This window comes from Salvelinus fontinalis, chromosome 3 (genome assembly GCF_029448725.1).
Source record: "Salvelinus fontinalis isolate EN_2023a chromosome 3, ASM2944872v1, whole genome shotgun sequence".
NCBI classification, from domain to species: Eukaryota; Metazoa; Chordata; class Actinopteri; order Salmoniformes; family Salmonidae; genus Salvelinus; species Salvelinus fontinalis.
This window is the reverse complement of record NC_074667.1, coordinates 9,048,101-9,057,327: the sequence shown is the minus strand read 5'-3', so window position 1 is coordinate 9,057,327 and position 9,227 is coordinate 9,048,101. Positions and strand designations below refer to the sequence as shown.

Below are 9,227 nucleotides of genomic sequence, written 5' to 3'. Positions count from 1 at the left end.
GTTATTGATACATAAAAATATATGTTCTCTAAGAAAATGTGTCCTTGCATTTGTCCAATAATATTTTTTATACATTTTGTCTTAATGTTGCTAATTTATGATATTGATGTAATCTTGTATATTACATTTTTAAATACTGTTAATGTTGACACAATGTATTTGGTAGGCAACTACAGACTGATCTATGGTCCATTTTGTGTTTCCCCTTCTCATGGTTTTGAGTAGGATTTGTGGAGCCAGTGGAGGGTAAGCTGATCCTAGACCTGTATGTCTAAGGGCAATGTCTGGACCTTTATGGCCAAGGACTGTGGCCATAGCCCTCTTTGTTGTCTGTTCCCCCAGAATCACTACATCACCAAACATAGCACAATCTGCAGCACTAACTGGAGAAACTGTCCTCAGACATTGTAAATCTAGGGCTCGATTCAATCCATATCGCAGAGCATCTACGGTATAGCGCAATTGATATTTAAAGGTAATTTCCTATTGAGTCGACATACTGTACGCAATGTTTACTGTGACTGCAAATCGCCGCGAAGGCAGGAACAGTGCCTTTAAATTTCAATCTGACTATGCCACGAATCTCCCGCGATAAGGATTGAATCAAGACCCTAATTGCATAGGCCTATATACCAAGATTCTGATGACACAGCACCTCCATGTGGATGGAGTTTTACTTCAAGCTCCAGAAATAGATAACTTCATGTGGGGAAACATGAACTGAAAGACAATACATTTTAACACAGGCGACTCCTGACAACTGCGACGGCTTGGGACTGCATTTAAAAACGAGAATGCGCTTATCAGAACAATTACAAAGAATGTCACTGAAATGGGACTGGACAAACACTGTTGTGCACTTAGAGTTTTCACTCATACAAAGTGCACTTATCAGGAATCGACTTTAAATCATTACTTCCATAAAGACTCAAAGAATATCATGAATGAGCAGCATTAGGTCAATTTATGACAAAAAGACATGTGGAAGGAGATATTTTCAATGCGTCAATAACACCCGCCTTACCATTCTCTCATCATCCGAAGAGACATTCCAAAACAAACAACCAGATATTCCTGTTGGTAATAATGTGAAAACATCAACAGACTTTCTACAGCAGACCTGTGAGATTCACATAATACTGCATACTACTGTTTGATCATTACCTCACCCTTCAAATACAATGAAACCTTGTTTACATAGAATGTTCTGTAAAAGTAAATTCATCACACATCCATTTATCTTAAGACAACGGCATGAATGGTCCAGAGGTGCTTTGCTTAGACTGTTGTCCACGTCCTGCTTTTTTATTCCCACCTGTTGATAGAATATATTTGTCCTATTTCACTTTCTTTCAGTTTTCCTCCTGTTTTCTTTCTTTCTTCCTTTGTGGACCTTATCCACATGCTTCCCTAGATAAACCTTATGAGTGAATCTTTTACCGCAGACTAAGCAGCCATGTTGTTACTCTCCTGTGTGCGTCTGTATGTGCACCTTAAGCTGCCCCCTCCGATTGAAGCTTTTCCCACAGTCACCACAGCTATATAACGGTATGTACAGTATGTTGAGGGTTTGGACACACCTACTAAATCTTACTATTTTCTACATTGTAGAATAATAGTGAAGACATCAAAATTATGAAATAACACATATGGAATCATGTAGTAACCAAAAGTGTTAGAAAATAGTAAAAATGAAGAAAAACCCTTAAATTAGTAGGTGTGTCCAAACTTTTGACTGGTACTGTATCTGTATATCAGTATATCTCATAGATATAGTTAGAGGACTTAGCTTGGATATAACCATTTTTTTCATGTTAATTGCCATTTAGGGCTTCTCTCAGAGACATTACAGAAAGCGAGACATCTCATTGGTTTGTTTTCTGTGGTCGGGGGAGTATGGGGAGGCTAAGTAGACCAGAGCCAGCCGTTACTGCATTGGTGCCTAAAGGAGAGCCAAAGATTTGGCCGTATATTACAGATTTCCCCCACACACAGTCACGGTAGTATATTTTTGCCTAATTTTGTGACAAACCAAACGTGTTATGCGCATTATGAGCCCAAACTGACATATTTTCAATTCGTAGATTAGGAGAAAAGCCACTGTTTGAGGTCTGTGCAATTTCTCAAAGCGCCTGAAGCAGCCTAGGACGGCTCATGTGAGAAAGCATGCTAACGCAAGAGGGGGATCGCCCACTTACACAGACCAGAGCGTTTACCTTTTTTCCAATGGGAAGACGCTTTACCGCGTTCTCAATTCCTTCAGTATCTCTGGCTTCCACCATTTTAAAGTAGTGGGGATTCCTATGGGTTGGGAGCGATCTGCCAATGATCAGAGCATTGTCTTCTTCAAATTGGGTGCTATGGTTTGTTAATAGCTTTAAGCTATATCAAAACAATCTAGTGGCCACAAATGAATGTCCAGTCACCGCTTCCGAGTATATTACTCGCCAATATCCAGTCTCTAGACAACAAGGTGGATGAAATTAGGGCAAGGGTTGCCTTCCAGAGAGACATCAGAGATTGTAACATTCTGTTTCACGGAAACATGGCTCTCGGGATATGTTGTTGGAGTCGGTACAGCCATCGGGTTTCTTCATGTGTCGCGCCGACAGAAATAAACATCTCTCTGAGAAGAAGAAGGGCTTCATGATTAATTACTCATGGTGTAATCATAACAACATACGGGAACTCAAGTCCTGTTCACCTGACCTAGAATTCCTTACAATCAAATGCCGACCATATCTCCCAAGAGAATTCTTGTCAGTTATTGTCACAGCTGTGTATATCCCCCCTCAAGCAGACACCACGACGGCCCTTAAGAAACTTCACTGGACTCTTGAGTCCCAAGGCTGCATTTATTGTAGCTGGGGATTTTAACAAAGCAAATTTGAGAACAAGGCTACCTAAATTCTACCAGCATATTGATTGCAGCACTCGCGAGGGCAGTACACTGGACCACTGCTACTCTAACTTCCCGCAAAGCATACAAGGCCCTCCCCCGCTCTCCCTTCGGCAAATACGACCATGACTCCATTTTGCTCCTACCATCCTATAGGCAGAAACTCAAACAGGATGTACCCGTGACTAGAACCATTCAACGCTGGTCTGACCAATCAGAATCCACGGTTCAAGATTGTTTTGATCACGCGGACTGGGAAATGTTCCAGGCAGCCTCAGAGAATAACATTGATTTATACGCTGACTAAGTGAGTGAGTTTATAAGGAATTGGGTTGGAGATGTTGTATCCACTGTGACTATTAAAACCTACCCTAACCAGAAACCGTGGCTGGATGGCGGCATTCGCGCAAAACTGAAATCGCAAACCACCCCATTTAACCATGGAAAGATGACTGGGAATATGGCCAAATATAAACAGTGTAGTTCTTCCCTCCGCAAGACAATCAAACAAGCGAAATGTCGGTATAGGGACAAAGTGGAGTCTCAATTCAACGGCTCAGACACGAGACGTATGTGTCAGGGTCTACAGGCATTTACGGACTACAAAAAGAAAACTAGCTACGTCATAGACACCAATGTCTTGCTTCCAGACAAACTAAACACCTTCCTTTCCTGCTTTGAGGATAAAAAAGTGTCACCGATGCGGCCCGCTACCAAGGACGGCAGACCCCCCTCTGGTTATTTTAAACGTGTTAACCCTCGCAAGGCTGCTGGCCCAGATGGCATTCCTAGCCACGTCCTCGGAGCATGCGCAAACCAGCTGGCTGGTGTGTTTACAGACATATACAATCACTCCCTATCCCAGTCTGCTGTCCCCACATGCTTCAAGATGGCCACCATTGCCTTCTTGGGTACAGGAACAAAGATAACTGAACTAAATGACTATCGCCCCGTAGCACTCACTTCTGTCATCATGAAGTGGTTTGAGAGACTAGTCAAGGATCATATCACCTCCACCTTACCTGCCACCCTAGACCATACCGCCCCAACAGGTCCACAGATGCAATCGCCATCACACTGCACACTGCCCTATCCCACCTGGACAAGAGGAATACCTATGTAAGAATGCTGTTCATTGACTACAGCTCAGCATTCAACACCATAGTACCCTCCAAGCTCATCATTAAGCTTGAGGCCCTGGGTCTCAACTCTGCCCTGTGCAATTGTCTCCTGGACTTTCTGACAGGCCGCCCCCAGGTGGTGAAGGTAGGAAACAACATCTCCACTTCGCTGACCCTCAACACTGGGGCCCCACAATGGTGCGTGCTCAGCCCTCTCCTGTACTCCCTGTTCACCCATGACTGCGTGGCCATACACGCCTCCAACTCAATCATCAAGTTTGCAGACGACACAACAGCAGTGGGCTTGATTACCAACAACGACGAGACAGCCTACAGGGAGGAGGTGAGAACACTCGGAGTGTGGTGTCAGGAAAACAACCTCTCACTCAACGTCAACAAAACAAAGGAGATGATCGTGGACTTCAGGAAACACCAGAGGGAGCACCCCCCTATCCACATCGACGGGACAGTAGTGGAGAAGGTGGAAAGTTTTAAGTTCCTCGGCGTACACATGACAGACAAACTGAAATGGTCCACCCACACAGACAGTGTGGTGAAGAAGGCGCAACAGCGCCTCTTCAACCTCAGGAGGCTGAAGAAATTTGGCTCGTTATGTTTGGAGGAAAAAGGGTTAGGCTTACAAGCCGAAGAACACCATCCCAACCGTGAAACACGAAGGTGGCAGCATCATGTTGTGGGGGGACTTTGCTGCAGGAGGGACTGGTGCACTTCACAAAATAAATGGCATCATGAGGAAGGAAAATTATGTGTATGGAAAATGACGTGGATATATTGAAGCAACATCTCAAGACATCAGTCAGGAAGTTAAAGCTTGGTCCAAATGGGTCTTCCAAATGGACAATGACCCCAAGCATACTTCCAAAGTTGTGGCAAATTGGCTTAAGGACAACAAAGTCAAGGTATTGGAGTGGCCATCACAAAGACCTGACCTCAATCCTATAGAAATTTTGTGGGCAGAATTGAAAAAGCGTGTGCGAGCAAGGAAGCTTACAAACCTGACTCAGTTACACCAGCTCTGTCAGGAGGAATGGGCCAAAATTCACCCAACTTATCGTGGGAAGCTTGTGGAAGGCTACCCAAAACATTTGACCCAAGTTAAACCATTTAAAGCCAATGCTACCAAATACTAATTGAGTGCTTGTAAACTTCTGACCCACTGGGAATGTGATGAAATAAATAGTTCTCTACTATTATTCTGACATTTCACATTCTTAAAATAAAGTGGTGATCCTAACTGACCTAAGACAGGGAATCTTTACTAGGATTAAATGTCAGGAATTGTGAAAAATTGAGTTTAAATGTATTTGGCTAAGGTGTATGTAAACTTCTGACTTCAACTGTGTGTGTGTGTATATATATATAAATATATATATAAAAATTATATTGGAAAATTATATTTTCTGGAAGTATTCATTTTTTATTTTTATGTATCAATAACATATGTCAGACTATTCTGGAGACATTCCAAAACAAACTACCAGGAATTCCGGTTTATAATGACATGAAAACATCAAGAGACTGAACAGACATGTATGTTTAACTACTGTACCCTGTACTGTTAAATAAAATCAAACTTTATTGTTCATGGAATGTTTTACAAAAGTAAAATCATGACATTTATTATTCTAAAACCCAGAGAATGAATGATCCAGTTGCTTTGCTTTTCCAAAGTGTTCCAAAGTCTTTGTGCTAATTCTCTCTGTGCATTTATTCAGTTTTCTTTATTTGTTTCTTTCTTTGTGGACGTTCACTCCTGTGTGAGTCAGCATGTGCAAGTTCAAGTTCCCTTTCCGATTGAAGCTTTTCCCACAGTCACCACAGCTAAATGGTTTCTCTCCAGTGTGAGTCAGTACATGCCTCCTTAGGTCCCCCTTCTGAATGAAACTCTTCCCACAGTCAGCACAGCTAAATGGTTTCTCTCCTGTGTGAATCCTCATATGTCTGGACAGATGTCCTTTGAGTTTAAAAGTCTTTCCACAAAAGGGGCAGGTGCAGGGTTTCTCCACGTGACAGAGTCTGACATGGGCCTTCAATTTACAGGTGGAGTTGTAGTGTTTTTTGCAGAGGCGGCATTCGCTGGGTCTCTTCTTGGCGAGAGTCACATGCCCCTGTAGGTCAGCTGTCAGAGCAAATATTTCACCACAGTCAAAGCAGCGGTGAGTTTTTCTAGACGTGGTGCTGGGTTTGGAACAGTATTCCCTCATTGATGGGTTGGAATTCAATGGTTGGCTGCTGTCAAGTCCTACTGGGTCGCTGCTTACAGTTGAGCTGTGGCTGTAGGCATTGTTTTGATTATCTGGAGGGTCACAGGGAATGTCGAGACCCTCTAGGTGGGTAACAGTGACAAAATGTGGAAGATCAACTGGTTTAGAGTTACTGTCTCTGTTCTCCACTGTCTGGGTTTGGGGAAGAGAAAAGGACTGAATTGGGTTCTCCTGATCACATTTACTTTTTACACACTCTTGCTCTTGAAGCTGCTCTTCCTCTTGACAGGTCCAGAGTTCCTCCTGTTCCTCTTTAATCTGTGTGGGTTCTAGGTCCTCCTGCTGCAGACTGGTTCTCCACTCCTGCTGCTTAGGGGGAACCTCGTTTTCAGTGACAGCAACAGATAACCGAAGGGACTCTGGAGGGAAGGCGAGGAGGAGCAGAGGTTATCTATACCATATAAATAAAAACCCTTCATCTCTATAAAAGATATACAGTACCAGTCAAAAGTTTGGACACAGTCATTCAAGGGTTTTTCTTTATTTTGACCATTTTCTACATTTTACAATAGTGAAGACATCAAACTATGAAATAACACACATGGAATCATGTAGTAACCAAAAGGTGTTAAATCAAAATATATTTTATATTTGAGATTCTTCAAATAGCCACCGTTTGCCTTGACAGCTTTGCACACTATTGGCATTCTCTCAACTAGCTTCATGAGGTAGTCACCTGGAATGCATTTCAATTAACAGGTGTGCCTGTTAAATGTGTGGAATTTCTTTCCTTCTTAATGCATTTGAGCTATTCAGTTGTGTTGAGACATGGTAAGGGTGGTAAGGAAGATAGCCCTATTTGATAAAAGACCAAGTCCAAATTATGGCAAGAACAGGTCAAATAAGCAAAGAGAAACAACAGTCCATTACTTTAAGACATGAAAGTCAGTCAATCCAGGAAATGTGAAGAACTTTGAACGTTTTTTTCAAATGCAGTCGCAAAAACACTCAAGCGCTATGATGAAACTGGGTCTCATGAGGACCGCCACAGGAAAGGAAGACCCAGAGTTACCTCTGCTGCTAAGGATAAGTTCATTAGAGTTAATTGAACCTCAGATTGCAGCCCAAATGCTTCCGAGTTAAAGTAACAGACACATCCCAACATCAACTGTTTAGAGGAGACTGCGTGAATCAGGCCTTCATGGTCGAATTGCTACAAAGAAACCACTACTAAAGGACACCAATAAGAAGAAGAGACTTGCTTGGGCCAAGAAACACAAGCAATGGACATTAGACAAGTGGAAACAGTCCTTTGGTCTGATGAGTCCAAATTTGAGATTTTTGGTTTCAACCGCCATGTCTTTGTGAGACGCAGAGTAGGCGAACGCATGATCTCCGCATGTGTAGTTCCCACCGTGAAGCATGGAGGTGGAGGTGTTATGGTGCTTTGCTGGTGACACTGTCAGTGATTTATTTAGAATTCAATCCACACTTAACCCACATGGCTACCACAGCATGCTGCATTGATACACCATCCCATCTGGTTTGCGCTTAGTGGGACTATCATTTGTTTTTCAACAGAACAATGACCCAACACACCTCCAGTCTGTGTAAGGGATATTTAAGTAAGAAAGAGTGATGGAGTGCTGCATCAGATGACCTGGCCTACACAATCACCCGATCTTAACCCAATTGAAATGGTTTGGGATGAGTTGGACCGCAGAGTGAAGGAAAAGCAGCCAACAAGTGCTCAGCATATGTGGGAACTCCTTCAAGACTGTTGGAAAAGCATTCCTCGTGAAGCTGGTTGAGAGAATTCCAAGAGTGTGCAAAGCTGTCATCAAGACAAAGAGTGGCTACTTTGAAGAATCAAAAATATATTTTGATTTGTTTAACACTTTTTTGTCTACTACATGATTCCATGTGTTATTTCATAGTTTTGAAGTCTTCACTATTATTCTGCAATGTAGAAAATAGTAAAAACAAAGAATAACCTTGAATGAGTAGGTGTGTCCAAACTCTTGACTGGTACTGTATATAACTAACGTTAAGACATGCCGGTGTACACATACCGAGCTATATGCTATTTCAATAAGCTTTTCGTGACAACGTTTTCATAATGCACAATAAACGTTACATTGAACTATTTAAACATTTATTAAATGGTAATCACTGTTTGTCTAAACAACTTAGCTGTTCATAAAACATTATTGTAGCTAGGTATTTGTAAATCTACATACGAACCTTCTCTACATAGTTTTATGTCCGGTGCAGTCCGGAGCAGTCTCCGTAGCCGATCATTCTCTTCCTGGTACTCGACTACCGTTTTCTCAACTGCCCCGAAAATCTCCACAGCAGCCACCGTTAAACGCTCATTTAAGAACACGCGCAACATTTGTAATGTAGACATGTTTAGTCGACTGAGAGGTGAGTACTCAACTAGTATGGCAAATGCACTGATAACGAACCTCTTTTGTCTGTGGTATGGTTTTATCCACGAGAAAGTAATGGTTGCCGCTGTCCACAAAACAAACCATCTCCCAGTTTTACTTCCGCATTGTCTTCTTCTGTTTGTATCAGTCGGTTGTGAGCCAGTAAACACATCACAGCATCCCCACGTGGATGGATGTTTACTAGAAGGTACACAGACATAAAAAATAAAAATAAACACCTTTTATATAACCAGGTAGGCCAGTTGAGAACAAGTTCTCATTTACAACTGCGACCTGGCGACGATAAAGCAAAGCAGTGCGACACAAACAACAACACAGAGTTACACATAGAATAAACAAACGTACAGTCAATAACACAATAGAACAAATCTATATACAGTGTGTGCAAATGAGGTAAGATTAGGGAGGTAAGGCAATAAATAGGTCGTAGTGACGAAGTAAATACAATTTAGCAATTAAACACAAGTGATAGATGTGCAGTAGATGAATGCGCAAGTAGAGATACTTGGGTTCAAAGGAGAAAAAAACT

The 9,227-nt window shown here is 42.1% G+C and overlaps 1 protein-coding gene across 1 annotated transcript; it reads right to left on the bottom strand.

The window, feature by feature from the left end:
• Positions 1 to 5,597: 5,597 nt before the first annotated feature.
• On the bottom strand, positions 5,598 to 8,808 carry LOC129838044 (zinc finger protein 568-like). Its single transcript, XM_055904712.1, has 2 exons — positions 8,490 to 8,808; positions 5,598 to 6,664 (listed from the first exon to the last, which is right to left on the bottom strand). The coding sequence occupies exons 1-2, from the start codon at positions 8,653 to 8,655 to the stop codon at positions 5,763 to 5,765; spliced, it is 1,068 nt and encodes a 355-aa protein (XP_055760687.1). The 5' UTR covers positions 8,656 to 8,808; the 3' UTR covers positions 5,598 to 5,762.
• Positions 8,809 to 9,227: the final 419 nt, after the last annotated feature.